The sequence below is a fragment of the Vombatus ursinus genome, unplaced genomic scaffold, assembly GCF_900497805.2.
Source record: "Vombatus ursinus unplaced genomic scaffold, bare-nosed wombat genome assembly UNPS02014837.1, whole genome shotgun sequence".
In the NCBI taxonomy this organism is placed as follows: Eukaryota; Metazoa; Chordata; class Mammalia; order Diprotodontia; family Vombatidae; genus Vombatus; species Vombatus ursinus.
Window position 1 is genome coordinate 4,941,896 of NW_020954615.1, and position 15,510 is coordinate 4,957,405.

Here is a 15,510-nt window from a genome sequence, read left to right on the forward strand (position 1 = left end):
TCACTGTTACTCCTCTCTGCCTTGATCCTTCTAAAGGCTGGAAAGATCCTGGCTTTGGAGATTCTGATCATATGTGACCACCCCTCCTTAGTAAAATTACCATGCAAACAAAGAAGGCAACTAGGTTTAGTGGATAGAAGGGCAAGGCTGAGAGTGCTCAAGTCCTGTTTCTGATACATACCGGCTGTGTGACCCCGGACCAGTCACTTACTATCTCAGTGTCCTGAGGAAACTCTCCAAGACAATAAATGTCACAGTAGGAGTTAATCTGGTTTGGCAGAGGGAATTTTCTCACCAGGATTTCCCCACACCAATGAAATCACAGGTTCTGTTCAAAATAAACAAGCTAAGGAGTTCCATGGAATGAATACCGGCTTTGGAATCTAGAATTCCCAGATTCAAATCCTAAGTCTTCTACTTAATATCTATATATGAGAGAAAGGAGGAGGGAGAAAAGAATTTGTTAAGTGCCTACTATGTGCCAGGCACTGTGCTAAGTACTTTATAAATATTATCTCTTTTAATCTTCACAATAACCCTTCAAGATTGGTGCTGTTATTAACCTCATTTTACAATTGAGGAAACCGAAGCAAACGTGAAGTGACTTGACCAGGGTCACAAAGTTAGTAAGTATTTGAGGCTGGATTTGAGCTCAGGTTTCCCTGACTCTAGCTCCACTACTCTATCCACTGAGCCACCCAGCTGTGTGACTTTGTGCAAATCTTGGGCCTCAGTTTCTCAAATTTAAAATAACTAGATAGTTTCTAAAATATCTTCCAGCTCTAAGCCTATGATCCTATGATGTATTGCCCGTACTACCTGAAACCTCATCAGGTGTTAAACTGGTGGCCAAGGCCAAGGCCAATGGCATGTCAGAGAAGCAAAAGTTTAGGCAGGCACTCTAGGATGCAAAAGCTTTGAAGGTGTGTCTGCCATCACAGAACCAATCCAGCTGGTGTCCAAGATGCTCAGCACCAGAAGGCTAGCTGCTGGAGAATGTTGGTTGGAATTGTTATGTTGTTTTTAAATCTAAGACAATTCTTTAAATTAGAGATGGGGTAGGGTTGGTGGAGGAGGATACTCTCTGAATCAGATGAATTCAGGATTCTGGGAAGTATTGTCTAGAACTGTTTAACTTAAGGTATCCCTTCTCAAAATATATATACACATTCACATATGTGTGTGTTGTTGAGTTGTTTCAGTCATGTCCAACTATCTGTGACCCCATTTGGGGTTTTTTTTTTTGGCAAAGATACTGCAGTGGTTACCATTTCCAATTCCAGCTCATTTTACAAATGAGGAAACTGAGGCAAACAGGGTTAAATGACTTGCCATGGGTCACCCAGCTAGTAAGTATCTGAGAAAGGATTTAAACTCAGGAAGACAAGTCTTCTTGATTCCAAGCCCAATGTTCTATTCACTGCACCATATTTAGATAGATAGATAGATAGATAGATAGATAGATAGATAGATAGACAGATAGAAAGATAGATGGATATTTGTATGTATGTATATATGTATATGTGTGTGCATATATGTATATATGTATGTATATATGTATGTGTGTGCATATATGTATATATGTATGTATATATGTGTGTATATGTGTGTATGTATGTATACATGAAAGAGAGAGAGAGAGAGAGAGAGAGAGAGAGATTTGGAGAAGTGCCCCTTGGCCATGCTCACCATTAGTTTAGCATCCAATGATGCTTTGGCAATGGAATCCCCCTTATAAACTCATAGAGCTAGAGCTGGCAAGAATTTTAAAACTCTATCTCAATTCCCTCATTGCAAAGATGTTCTATTACATCAAAAATTATCAATCTGGAAGAATTGTTAGAACGCTTAGTATGTCAGAGCTGGGAGGAGCCTTAGAAAAGAGAATGCCAGAAATGGGGGAAAGGCTTAGAACAGGGAATGTCAATGCTCAGAGGGAAGCCAGATCACAGAATGTCAGGGCTGGGAGGGGACTTAGACCAAAGACTGCCTGAGATGAGAGAGAGCTTTAAACATATGGTTCTCCATAGACAGAGCTGGGAGGACCTAAAACACACTGACCATTTCAGATATACTTCAGTCCTTCCACCTCATTCTGCAGCTCAAGAAAGAGAACTAGAAATGGGCAATCATTTGTTCCAGATCACAGAGCTGGTAAAGAACAGATCAGGGAAGGGAAGGGTTTTGAATGGAAGCCTTTTGACTCTAGATCCCAAGTTATTTTCATTCATATCAATTTATTATATAGAGAGAATCACATAATCATAAATTTAGAGCTGAAAGTAACCTTTGAGGTCATCTAGTCCAACTTTGTCATTTCACAGATGAGAAAACTGAGGCCCAGAGCAGGGAAGGGACTTGTTCAAAGTCACATAGCAGAGGGAAGATTCAGAGATAATTGATGTGTGACAGTGTTTCCCTCCTTACACATCTTTATTAACGTCTTGCCTGGAAGTAATAAGTATAATTCTTCAATTTAGCAATTATCTTATTGTTCCCTAGGCCAGTTTATAGCTTTGTTCCTTACAAACCACCCCAATACTTGTGGATTGATGGTGGCCAAGTTAATTAAAGAACAGTCTAATGGATTTGAATCCCAAGACTGGAAAGTCCATGAAGACCAGACCATGTTGTATCTAAGCTTTGTATCTCCACCAGTGTTCTGTACACAGTAGATACTTATGAAATGTTTTTTGAAGGAACAACTGAATCCTGTTTTATCTTTTGTTGTTTTCCATGTCTTTCTTTGTTTCTACTTGACTCTTTTATCGGTTTCTCATCTATCTTCCCAGAGGCTAAAAGCGGTCATGATATCTGTTATGAAAAAAATAAAGGAGGACATAAATTTGGTTACTGCAAAAAGGTGGACAATAGATTTATTCCCTGCAATGAAAAGTAAGTGTCCTGTGGATAGAAATCAGTGCACACCAGTGACATATTCCGAAGTCAGCCTGTTGATTTTCTCACAAGCAGAATGAAATAGCAGCTATTGACTCATCCTACAAATGATAGCTGAGGGAGCAGGCCACCCTTGCTCTTGCTAGTTAACGGAGAAGACTAGACTATATTCATTAACTGAAGGACACATGAGGTGAAGAGGGAAGGGTCAGAGGACATAAGACACTTAAAGAGGAAAGGAAGAGACATGACAACCGAAGAGGAAAAGAAGAAAGGGCAAGGAAGAAGAAAAGAAAGAGAAAAATGGGAAAATAAAATGATGATATAGGTTATAGGCTTAGATGAGCTTTAAAATCCATATAATCCATCCTTCTCATATTATAATTCAGGAAAGTAAGGCCCATCCAGATGAAGTGACATGTGCAAAGACACAAAATTAGTAAACGGCAGGACTCCGATTCAAACCTTGGTCTTCTGACATCAAATTCACCACTCTTTCCACTGTGCTGTGTTGTACATAAAATACGTAGTCACTTAACCTTTCTGGGTCTCATTTTCTTCATCTGTAAAATGATGGTGTTAGACAAAAAGGGATCCCTTCCAGAGAACCACAGAGTGGGATGGAAGCAGGAGAGAAAGAGGAAAGAGCAGAGAGAAGAAGAAAATAAGAAAAGGTCTAGAAAGTTAAGATTTGTGGGCCCTGATCCCAGATCTATCAAATATTGCTAAGAGACCTTTAGCATATCTCCCAACTTCTGGATATCTACATGGCTTCATCTCACAATTTGTCCTATGATTATTTTGGAGAAATCAGAGAGCAAATAAATATCATCCTGTGCCCTATGAGCCACTGAAGACTATTTTTTTCTCTGAAGAATCAATTCATTGCCTCCTCAGCTCTTGACCTTTTCTTTCCTGACACCTTTCCAAACTGAGCTGATAAGTCTAGAACTGGAACCTTGGTTTGAGGAACTGAGGAATGATATCTTTGAACAGCTAGTGGTCAACTAGCCTTTAGCAGTTGATCTTTGGTCCTGCCTGGCTAATACCTTCCCTATTTATACCAAAGGCACCACCATTTGTCCACTTACCTAGATCCCTTGTCTCATAGGTATCCTCAACTTTTTTTCTCCAGTACACCTCTCATATCTAATTTGTTGCCAAGTCTTATCAATTACATTTTTTTTTACCTCTCTCCAATCCATTTGTCCCTATACTCACACTTCAACCACTTTAGCTTAAGCCCTCGTACCTTCTCTCCATGACTGGCCTATCTTTTTTCTCCCATTCTTCTTTTTTTCCTCTAATGATGTCTTTGATGTTTCATCTCCCCAGTACCACCCCTGAGCTATTATAATGACCTCCTAATTGTTCTCCCTGCTTCAGTCTCTTCCCTCCCCAATCTGTCCACATGAATGTCAAGTTGACATTCCCAAAACATGAGTATGACCATGTCAGTCCCATGCTAGAAATTTCAGTGGCTTGCCATTGATTTAAGAAAAAAATAAAAACTTCTTTCTGACATTTAATGCCCTTCACAATCAATAGTTCAACATAATACTACTTCCCATTTTCCATCTATCTGTCTTTTCTGGGCTGCCTACTGTGCCTGGAATGATCTCCCTCCTCAAATCTACTTCTTGGAATCCCAACTCCCTTCAAGTCTCTGCTGAAGTGTAACCCCTTTCTAGAGACCTTTCTTGAATTCCCCTTATGCTATCACTGCCTCTATAAATCACCCTGCTTATATTTTTTGTAGATACTAAATTTTCTTATCTATGAATGTGATGTACCAGGTTTTTTTTAAGTAAAAAAAGAAAATGACACCAAAGTGATTAAATTTTGCTGCTGAAATATAAAGACAACAGTGTGTTAGGTGGAGATGAACTTACTTCTTTTGCTTACCTTTTGTTTTGAAACAAATTCATTTACATGCTAAGCCAAAGATGATATTGGTAGTATCTGTTTTAGGAATTTGGGGAAAGAATATTTCCCCTCTCCTCCCACTTCCCAATCCTAAACTCCTTGAAGGCAGGGACTATTAGCTTTTGTCTTTGTATCCCTAGGGCTTAGCATGGGAGGTATTCAATTAAAGCTTCTGGACTTTTGTTGTTTTTGTGAAGTCAGGAAGGAGATGCCATCACATGCAAGTGAATTGGATTTAAATGAGGGAGGGCTGTGCAAAGTCACCAGCCTCACTTTCTCCTCCAGAGCCATCTAGATCCAGCAGCCAGAAATAGATCAGGACAACTAGAGATTGCCCAAAATGCAGTGGGGGACTTTGGTTTTTTCAAGCTAAGGTCTGACTGAGGTAATGTGCATTCAGTGATTGAGGCTTAATAAGAAATGAGGCAGAGAATGGCCTCTTTACCTAGTCAAAAAAAATTATCTAGGAGGGAAAGACCCTCAGGGTTTCTAGTCAAAACAGACACAATTGCTATTTACATTCAGAGTGATTGATGATATGAGCATATTCATGGGTCTTTACAGAGATCTTAAATGTGGGAAGATATACTGCACTGGAGGCCAGTACTTTCCAACTTACGGGGAGGACAAAACCTACCACCTTAAGGTTCCAGAGAAGAATATTACAGTGGAATGCAAAACATTCTTCCCGTTCCAATACACAGAAGATATAGGCATGGTGGCTTCAGGAACAAAATGCGGGGATGGAAAAGTGAGTTTAAAAGGTTTTTTTTTTCCTTCCTCTATCTTTTCCTCCCTTTCTTCCTCCCTTCTCTCCTCTGTCCCTTTTCCCCTTCCTCTCTTCCCTTCCTTTTTCTCCCTCCTTCCTTCCTTCCTTCCTTCCTTTCCTTTCCTCCCCACCTCCTCTCTCTCTTTTTTCCCCCTTTGTTTAAAATTTTAATGTGACTTACCTATTTCTTTAAGGAAAAAAAATCATAGAAAGTTATAATTGGCTCCAAAGGGACCTGTGCATTAAGAAGCAAGAGACACTAGAATTTGTCCTGTGCTGGCCAAAGTATAAAGCAAACATTTCCATTGACTAAATTTCAGTTGCAACTGATAATAAAATGCACTTGTTATGAGTATACTTAGCCAGCACTTTAAAAAGTGTGCACTTTCTTTTTGAGTCAACCTCACAAATTCATTATATCTATTCGTACTCTGGAATTTCACTGAGGTGGGTGTTCTCTTCAGCAATGCAGATTGCAGCCTCTGCATGCCTGCTGATGCCATGCGCCACTATGTCTCTACTGAATTCAACCCAGACTGTCCATCCACAGCCCCTTCCTCTGGATTTCTTGACAATGTATGGAGTATTTGAATATCCATTAGTTAACCTTTGCTCTTACCACATCTCTATCTTCTTTTCCACACAATCTTCTCTCTGAGGTCTTTGGTAATATAATTCCTGTGCCATTCTCCATTTTTTTGCATGTTGCAAACAACTGACAAACAGCACATGACTCACTGTTGTCCTTTACACTCAGCTCTGATCCTTTATAGGGCCATCCTTGTCTGTTAGCCTCAAAATCAATTTTCTCTAACAAGGAGAGTTTAAGAGTGGTGTCATGGTTGTTGGGCCAAGGGGGTGGAGTCTTCACTTAGAGCCAGTAAGATTGTCTTTGAATCTCCTTCCATAGTATCATTTTATGTATCAGTTCCTCCCATAGAGCACCCCTCTTGACTCTGGGCATTTTCATTGGCTGTCCCCCCACATTTGGAATTCTTTCCCTCATCTCTGCCAACTGTCTTCCTGGTGTCTTTCAAGGAATTACTAAAATGCCACCCTCAACAGAAAGCCTTTCCCAATCCCCTTAGTTCCAGCAGTTGCCTTCTCTTGATAATTTCCTATTTATCTCATTTACCTCTTATTTGTACACAGTTGCTTGCATGAGTGAACTCCATGACAGTGGGTACTAGCTGTGGGTTTTCTTTGTAACCCCAGCACTGAGCACAAGACCTGACATGTGCTGTTGTTGAGTCATTTGGGTCATGTCTGATTCTTCATGGTACCACTTGGAGTTTACTTGGCAAGGATACTGGACTAGTTTGCCATTTCCTTCTCTAGCTCAATTCACAGATGAGGAAACTGAGGCAAACAGGGTTAAGTACTTACCCAGGCTCACACAACCAGGAGGTATCTGCAGCATGATTCAAACTTTGGTACTCCTGACTACAGGCCAGGTGCTTTATCTACTGCACCACCTAGCTACCCCACCTGGCACATAGTAGTTGTTTAATAAATGCATGTTGATTTTACCTTGAGAAGTGACAACTCCCTTAAGCCTCAGTTTCTTCTCCCATAAAATGGAGATAATATTAATGGATGAGTTTTATATTGTAGAAGACAAAAGAAGCTGGATATTCCCATCAAGTTTGAATGAACAGTAGGAATCTCAAAAGTATAGAGTAATGAAGAAAAAGTCAGTCTTGGAATCAAGATCTTCAGTTCCTGTCTCTGACAAACTGCCTGTGTGATCCCAGACAAGTCATTTAATTTCTATTTGTCCCAGGCTACTTACTAAGAGATATAAGTACTATAATGGTAGCAAGAGTTACCTTGCCAGAAAGTCCCTATCCTGATGACATTAGTGGTCTGTACTCTTTCTCTTCCAAAACACACACACGCATGCTCAAAAGTCTGACACAGAAGCATGCATACACACACCCCATATCCTACATCATCCAGAGTATAAACGGAAATACATGGGTATCTGTGGGTGTATACACACACACACACACACACACACACACACATATATATATACACACACATACATATACACATACATGTGTGGATGTATGCATGTATATATACATATATACACATATATATTGCTTTGTAAAACTTGAAGTATCATAGACATTGAAACAAACATACATAAATACATATATTAAATGTGAAATAGCATACTTATTAAGTTGTGAGAGAAAATTGATTTTGAGGCTAAAAAAACTAAGAATGTAGAGTGAAGAAATAGATTCATATGTGAAGACAAGGATTACTGTAAATGCATGTAGATGAATGGATAGCTAGACTTAGACAAATATGGATATGTGCATTTTGTATGTGTATATTGTCATATATATGTATATATAGGCATGATCTTAAAGTAAATAGTTATTTTTAATTGTATTCCCTCTGGAATGCCTGTGTTCCTGTGTTTCCTTCTCTTCTCCCTGCTTGTCAGTCTGCCAGATAAATTGGAGTAAGGGAAGCCTAAGGGAGTCAAGAAAGCTGGGTTCTAGTCCCAGTTCTCCTGGGTGTTAATTAGTGCTGTCGAAGACCTGGAATTATTGGCAATTAGCTATATGGGTAACCTTTTCTATGTCTAATTAAAGGACAAACCACCTTTGTTCTTTGAATTATTTAACACCCCCATGTTTTTTTTGGGGGGGGGAGGAGAAGATGTCTACTGGGTAGCTACAGGACAAGGCAGGAGTCAATTAACCTTTCTGGGGCCAGGACCAATTAAGGTCCTTTCTAGCTCTACCATTCTTTGATTTCATAATTCTTGTGACTGGTTGTAAAAAGTCAAAAAAAATTCTATAAACAGGAAAGGAGGAGTTTTCTGGTCCTGTTCAAATTGAAAACACCAAAAAAAATCCAAATAATCTGGTTTTGTGGCTGATGAGTATGCATGATCAAGAGGACAGTGTGGGTTAGGTGACTGGAGAAAAACAAATCTTCTTTAGCTTGTCTTTGGTTTTGGTTCAAGTCTTTGCACACTAAACCAAATGGTATCTTTGGGGGTACCTAAAAATATTAGAAATTTGGTGCTGTCTTCCACCAGGCCCAGCCTCAGAATGTTAATTCTGTTCTTCCATCTCATCTTGAGGACATACTATATGATTTAGGCTCTACCACAGTGGAAGCAAAAGGAACAGTAGTAGCCAGGCAGCATAGACAGATGCAATTAGTTGCAGGCCAGGGAGTCTGAAACTTGGAGGCCACAGATCTAAAGCAAAGAGATTCACTAGTATTGGCTCATAAGCCACATACCTTAGCAATGCATCCATCTGCTATGAGTTTGTTTTTTTCCCCTTTTTTATAGATTAAAATAAAGTTTTGTTAAATGTCTGGACCTCAAATACTGGACCTTAATGTGGATGGCATTTGGGCATCAATCTTCTTTGCAGATAATCTAGTAAATCTGTGATCTCACTGTGATCTCATCTGTGATTTTATGATGGATGCAATTCACAACCCAGCCAAGCTGGCCTGGCCTGTGCTACTCTTGAGTCTACTTTCTCTTATCAATTTATATGTATGCTGCACTCAGTGTCATGGATGGGGGTCTTCATACTATTCTTTTGGTGTCACCAGGATAGAAGTGTTGTTCAGCACCAAGTATGTTCAAGATAGAGTGCTGAGTGCTCCCAGGAACACAAAGAAAGGTAACACATAGTCTATGGCTCCTGGAAGCAGATGATCCAGGAAAAGATGCAAATCCCTTCAAAGAGTCTATAATTCAGTTGGGAAGGCAATACATATGTGAATGAAGAGGCCACCAATGAAGACTGCCTTTGGATATCATTTCAAAAATTCAATATCCAGAGAGGGGGAAATTTGGAGAATTGAATTTGACTATCTCTCCTCAACCCCATTGGTTAACTTTGTTATTCAGGTTCAAGTTTTCAAGAAACATAGGAAAAAGAATTCATTCAAAATCCATTGAATGGTTTTCAAATGATAGTGACATTCTTACTCTTTTATAAAAGATACAAGAAAACACATGCATTCCTTGATCCATCTCACTGTTACCCTTTGGGTCCTAGGCTTTGTCTGGCCTGAGTATAATAAGGTTGAATACATACTGTAACTAGTCTCTAGTGATCAATTCTAGTAATTGCCTAGACTAGTAGGTATTATGTAGATCTTTAGAGCTTTGAGTTTCCTCTTCCTTGCTCTGCCAAGGAAGACAGACAGAATTATATACTGCCCTCTAGAATGCCCCAAATCCTATCCCTGCTCAGAGATTTCAAACACAAAGATTGGTACAATGACTTAGGAGTCAGAGTCTGAAGTCATGGATATTTAACAGTACAACTGTGTCTATCCCAGAATCATACAAAACCTGGGAGTGAGAAGGGACCTTAATGACCCTTTAGTTCAACCCATACATGAAAAAAATCCCCATTACAATCTACCTGGCAAACGTGTCCATGTTTCTGCTTGAAAATCTCAAAGGAGGAAGAATCCACACCCTCCAAAAGTGGCTCCTTCCACTTTTGGATAGCTCTAATTGTTTGGAATGTTTTTCATGATATCAATCTAAAGCTCCTTGTCACCTTTCCTCTTCTGGTTAAAGGGACCTGATGGAACACAGTCAACAAAATTAGCATCCTTTTCCTCTTCAAAGTACCTGTGATGTGTTTATCTTTATGTATATTGTATCCATCAGAAGATGATAAGTCACTTGAAGGCAGTGGCCATTTTGTGTTTATCTCTTTACCCCCAATGTCTAGTACAGTGTTTGGCACATATAGGTGAATAATAAATATTTGCTGAATGGCTTGAATTGAACAATTCAGTAGAGTACATATTTAATGAATCAGAGTGGCAAGATAATGCCTATTCACCTTTATCTATCACTTCTAGGTGTGCAAAAATGGTGAATGTGTGAATATTGAGACAGTCTATGACTCCACCAATTGCTCTTCCCAGTGCACAGGAAATGCTGTAAGAGTTAATTTTTTAAGTTTCATATGTTATAAATTATCTAGTTTTTGTTGAACTCATCCCTGATCCTACATAGATTCAAGTCATTTTAAGGATGTCATTAAATTGATTGAATAGCTAGAATTGATGTTTTTTATTGTGGATATGTTGATACACATATAAACAGTGGATTTTTTTTCTTATTATTTTCCTAGACATGTCAAACCCAAAACTGGCAACTTTATTACATGTTTTTGGTTTAAGAACAACCTCTGACCTTTGCTCTTTAATCACCCACCTCTGTTACTTACAACCTTAGGGAAATCACTTAACCTTTCTTTATCTTTACTTGTAAAATAACAGGGTTGTATTTGATGGCCTCTAAGGTATCTTCCACTTGTATAAATCTATAATCTTATGACTAAAATGTCAGATTTGGAATGCATCCTATCTATGAAAATGGCCCAAGTCCAGTGCAAAGACCAGCAAGTATCACCGCTGGTCAAAAATCCTTAGAAGAATGTAAATTTCCAGTATTGATCATAATGAATCATTAAGCACCTATAATTGCTATTAGAAGTTCTCTCTCTCTCCCTCTCTCTCTGTCTCTCTCTCTCTCTCTCACACACACACACACACCTTTTGCACCACTTAGTGAGCCAACCACTTTCATTTTGGAAAAGGTTTAACCTTGACCCACTTCTTTGCCTAATATCAACATTACCTAAGATAGCTAGACTATTGTCTTTGGCCATAAGTTCTCAGACTGAGTCACTAAAGATTTGTTGTGTTTTGTTCTGTTTTGTTTTAAGAAAGGATTTTCCAAATGCCTTACATTTCGGTCTAAAGAAAATAAGACAGTGCTTCCTAGACATTTGAACTATTATTAGACTCTGTGTTCCTCCAGGTTTGTGATCATGAACTCCAGTGTCAATGTGAAGGGCTGACACATCCCAATTGTGAGGACACCGAGTTTACTACCAGTGAGTGGCATGGTTCATGATATACCATCAATATCCAAAGGCTTATCTTTTTGAACACTGGTCCTTTATTCATCTGCTCCATTGCTGCTTCTGCATATATGCCTGTGTTTACTCACTTGTAATTTCGGGGAGAAGGGGTAATAGTGGGAAGAGAGGCAAGTTTTATTAAACAGAAACAGCCAGATGGTGCAAGAAATAGAGCTTAGAGTCAGGATGACCTGAATTCAAATTCTGTCTCAGACATTTACTGGCTGTGAGACCCTGGACAAATCACTTACCCTCTGTCCGCCTTAGTTTTCTTATCTGTAAAATGGGGATAATAATAGTACCTAGCTCCCAGAGCTGTTCTGAGGACAAAATGAGCTAGTATTTGCAAAGCATTTTGCAAACTTTTATGTTCTATAAATTCTAGTTATTATTAAACATTAGCAATGTCCATTATAAATTACAAGATACTTAATAATTATACTATTGCAACCATAATATGTTTATACTTTTAATAAATAGTTATAATTAACAATATAATTATAATCATACTAATCTCTAATGGTTCCTTCTAGGATGGAATGTTGGTACAATACAAAGGCTATGAATTTGGAAGAGAGGTTATGGGTTTGAATCTCAGTTCTAGAATTTATTGTCCGTGAAACCCTGGGCCATTGACTATGCCCCTCCTCCCGAGACTTAGTTCCTACATGAGTAAAATGAGGTCCCTACCAGCTTGAACTCTTTGATCCCTTGATATCTAGCATTCCATGATTCTCAATGTGCATGTATAAGCTTGGTCAGCCATGTTATTCTTCTATATCTAACATGCCTTACCTTCCCCCTCTCCTACCAAGATAAAAACAAAAAAGTTTTAGAATTAGTGTTCCTTGTTGGAATAATTCTAACTGAATCTTACTTCAATCCTTTGAGAAGTCACAATAAAATGGGTTTTATAGATACTCAGTTAATTGCTGCCAAGCAAAATTTTGCATGAATTGTGTTTCTGCTAGGCATAATGGAAGTATGGGCATAGCCCCAGCTCCTAATGGAGATAAGTCTTGTGCAGACTTCAACTTCATTAGTAATAAAGCAAAGCTATTTCAAAAATGAAAGCCCTTGAGACAAGAAGTGTCAGGGACAGAAGTCGGATAGGGCCAAGGACTTGCTTTGTTAATATTTTAGCTCTACTAAGTTCTTACAGAGTACTACTGCCCATGCCCTCCATGTTGCAGATGTCTCTATTGTGGCTGGAGTGCTGACCGTGGTTCTGGCCACAGTTGTGATTGCTGTTTTGTTTGTCCATCGCCAAAAGGCCAGTAAGCAGAAGCAAGTTCATGGGTAAAACACCTTCTTTTAGATGGGGTAGAGGGGAATGTCTGGGTCTGGAATCAAAAAGGCTCTGGACATGAGAAAGAGGGGTGAGTTCAAAGGATTTGAGTGAATAAAACTAACACTTTCCTCCCCCAGTCCTCCCACCACCACACCTGCAGTGGACAATCAAGGGCACTCAAGTGAGGAGCCACAGCAGACCAGGACTGAGCCTGTTGTTTACACTCAAGATGTAAGGAATTTACTGGAAACTAGTTAACATTTCTGACTATGTCACTTGCCCAGCACTGTTCTAGGTGCTGTGGTATATAAAGAGACTATAATGTGCATTCCTTTCACATAAGAAACTTAAAATATTTAGTGTTGTTGTTTTTAACTTTGAGTTTTAGCTGAACCTTTAATTTCAAAAGTATAGAGAGCTCCCAATGAGAAAACTTCCTTTATCAAAGGATATTAGCACCTGTTACACAATATATTCATCAGTTAACAAGCCTTTATTAAATGCCTGCTATATGCCAAGCAATTTATAGTTTTACAAACTTTCCAGTAGTCACTGAAAATTTGTGACTTGTCAATAATAATGGTGGCAGTGGGAGTACTAGTAATAGTAGTAGTAGTAGTAGATGTAGTAGAAGTAGATGTAGTAGTAGTAGTAGTGGTAGTAGTGGTGGTGGTAGTGGTGGTAGTAGTGGTGGTGGTGGTGGTGGCGGCGGTGGTGGTGGTAGTGGTGGTGGTGGCAGTAGTAATAGTAATAGTAGCAGGAAGAAGAGGAGGAGTGGTGGTGGTAATAGTTAGAATTTGCATATATATTGATCTTCACAACCACTTATCAGGTAGATGTTATTATTTTCTCCATTTTACAGATGATGAAATTGTAATTGACAGCATTAAATGGGTAAGATCCCAAAGTCTCAGAGTTAGTATAAACTTAACCCCAAGGCCATCCATCACTCCTCTATACTACTTTGGCTTAGTTAAATTCCAATGTACTTAAGGAGATACCTTTGTGAAGTGGATAGAGTGCTGGACTTAGAGTCAGGAAGACATGCATTTATATTTTTCAGTAAGATTTGAATTCTAATCCTGCCTCAAGCCATTTACTATCTGTGTGACCCTAGTCAAGTCACTTAACTACCATCAGCCTTAGTTTTCTCATCTGGAAAATGGGGATAACAATAGCACTTACCTCATAGGGTTATTGTAAAGACACAATGAGATAACATCTGTAAAGTTCTTTGGAAATCTTAAAGTGTTATATAGATGTTCCAAGTCTTTGTGCAGTTTTAAGGTATGAAATCTTTTTTTTTTTTAACTTTTATTTATTTTATTTTTAACTTAAGGAATAAAACAAGCATTCTCATGACATAGCATAATAAAATAGATGATTGTACTTAAAACTGCCAATCTATTATGGACAACTTGCTATTCCTTTTAAATATATGATAAAGTTATGTAAATCTATTTTCCCCTTTCCCCCCCCTCACCCTAGAGATGGCTACCTTTAGACACAAATATGTACATATGTAAAATCATTAAGTAAAATCATAAGATACTAAATCTCAAAGCTGCACTAAGACTTTTGGGACATCCTGTATGACTGTTATGATAATTATTATTGTTGTTGTTAGGTTGACTCAGATATTCAGTAAGAATGTAATCCTGGGAAACTCTGAATTTCAGTTCTCTTATATTTAAAAAGGGGAAAAATAGCTCCTAGCTCAATTTTTTTTTTTTAGGATTGAATAAGACAATACATTTAAAAGCCTTTGCAAATACTATATAAATGTTAATTATTTATTATAACCATAATAATTGCTATTATTATTATCATTAAGATAAACTATACATACATGAAATGGGATGATATTATAAGGTATGAGGGTAGCCCTAGTCAGTCAGTCAGCCAATAAACATTCCCTACATGCTAACTATGTGCCAGGCACTGGCTGCTAAAGACAATCCCTGCGCTCAAGGACCTCATAGTCCAATAAGGGAGACAAAAAGCAAGTAAGTGTGTACAAGCAATCTATATACAGGATAAATTGGAGATAATCAATAGAAGGAAGAAAGAACAGGAAAGGATTCCTGTGGAAGACGGAATGTTGTCTGGGACCAGAAGGAAGCTGGGGAAGCCAGGAGGTAGAAATGAGGAAGAAGAACATAGATGTTTGAAAACTCTGTCATTAGCGTGGCAGCAGTAGGAGGTCCTTCCAGTATGAGCTGAAAATGCATTGAATATGAAGCCACGGTCAGACTCAGTGCCCGCCCTCCGCCAACCAGCCTAGCTAGACTCAGGGAACGTCTTCACCACGTTGGCCACAGAAAAATTCAATTTGGGACACAGTGGCCTCTCCAAGACTTTCTCCTAAGGCACAGAAGGGAATAACCAGTAACAAAACTGCAGGTCATTAAATTGTTAAGTATCTGTGGTGCAATGGGCTCGTCAGTGCCACTCAGGGGGCATCAGGTATATCACAAATTCACTTGGTCTGTATTTTAGCTGAGAACATTGCCAGATTTCCACATAACCAATTGCCCAACTGGGAGAACGCAATGGAGAGGAATGCTGCCAGAGTTTATTTTATTATCTATAAATTCTCTAAGGGGAGTTTTGGGGTTGAAGTCAGGGAATTTATTTTGTTGCTATGAAAAGTTTTCACATTGCCTTGAATGTCTGCAGTAACC

The 15,510-nt window shown here is 38.8% G+C and overlaps 1 protein-coding gene across 1 annotated transcript in view; it reads left to right on the forward strand.

Annotated features, from left to right (window-relative positions):
* Positions 1-15,510, forward strand: part of ADAM7 (ADAM metallopeptidase domain 7) — a 68,501-nt gene that overhangs the window by 33,490 nt on the left and 19,501 nt on the right. The window contains exons 14-19 of the mRNA XM_027839965.1: positions 2,793-2,895; positions 5,389-5,575; positions 10,466-10,546; positions 11,433-11,508; positions 12,729-12,834; positions 12,964-13,057. Of these exons, the coding sequence (XP_027695766.1) occupies positions 2,793-2,895; positions 5,389-5,575; positions 10,466-10,546; positions 11,433-11,508; positions 12,729-12,834; positions 12,964-13,057 (647 nt within the window). The remainder of the gene's footprint in view (positions 1-2,792; positions 2,896-5,388; positions 5,576-10,465; positions 10,547-11,432; positions 11,509-12,728; positions 12,835-12,963; positions 13,058-15,510) is intronic.